We start from the raw sequence: 505 nt of genomic DNA, 5'->3' as shown, positions 1-505 counted from the left end.
ACATTTACTGGTGAGTCATGAGACAAGACAAACATTTACTGGTGAGTCATGAGACAAGGCCAACATTTACTGGTGAGTCATGAGACAAGGCCAACATTTACTGGTGAGTCATGAGACAAGACAAACATTTACTGGTGAGTCATGAGACAAGACAAACATTTACTGGTGAGTGGCTGCAGTTTCTCCATGTACTCATTTTTCACTCTCTGTAACCCATGGAAAGATTTTTGTAACATTCCAGTTTGAGATGGGCCCAATGCCATTTTTTTTGGGTCCCGTGTCCTGATTTTGGTGGCGATATTTGTCGGTTGTGTAAAGATGTATTGACATGATGCAAATTGTTGGGAAAATAAGAAACAAGCTAAAGGGAAATTGTTTAGTCGGTGAAGATTGTGATGATGATGATGACAAGTCGTTCCTCTCCCTCCCCTCTTCCCCCCTCTCCCTCCCCTCTTCCCCCCTCTCCCTCTCCCTCCCCTCTTCCACCCCTCTCCCTCTTCCCTCC

At 45.1% G+C, this 505-nt stretch overlaps 1 protein-coding gene across 1 annotated transcript in view; it reads left to right on the top strand.

The window, feature by feature from the left end:
• The window catches only part of LOC101853494 (WD repeat domain phosphoinositide-interacting protein 4), a gene marked incomplete in the record, with an annotated part of 15,904 nt that overhangs the window by 9,978 nt on the left and 5,421 nt on the right, over positions 1 to 505 (top strand). The window contains 1 exon segment of the mRNA XM_013088065.2: positions 85 to 103. Coding sequence (XP_012943519.1) covers positions 85 to 103 — 19 coding nt within the window.

Source organism: Aplysia californica, unplaced genomic scaffold (genome assembly GCF_000002075.1).
Source record: "Aplysia californica isolate F4 #8 unplaced genomic scaffold, AplCal3.0 scaffold00680, whole genome shotgun sequence".
In the NCBI taxonomy this organism is placed as follows: Eukaryota; Metazoa; Mollusca; class Gastropoda; order Aplysiida; family Aplysiidae; genus Aplysia; species Aplysia californica.
Note: the sequence above shows the minus strand (reverse complement) of the source record. Positions and strands in the feature narration are given on the sequence as shown.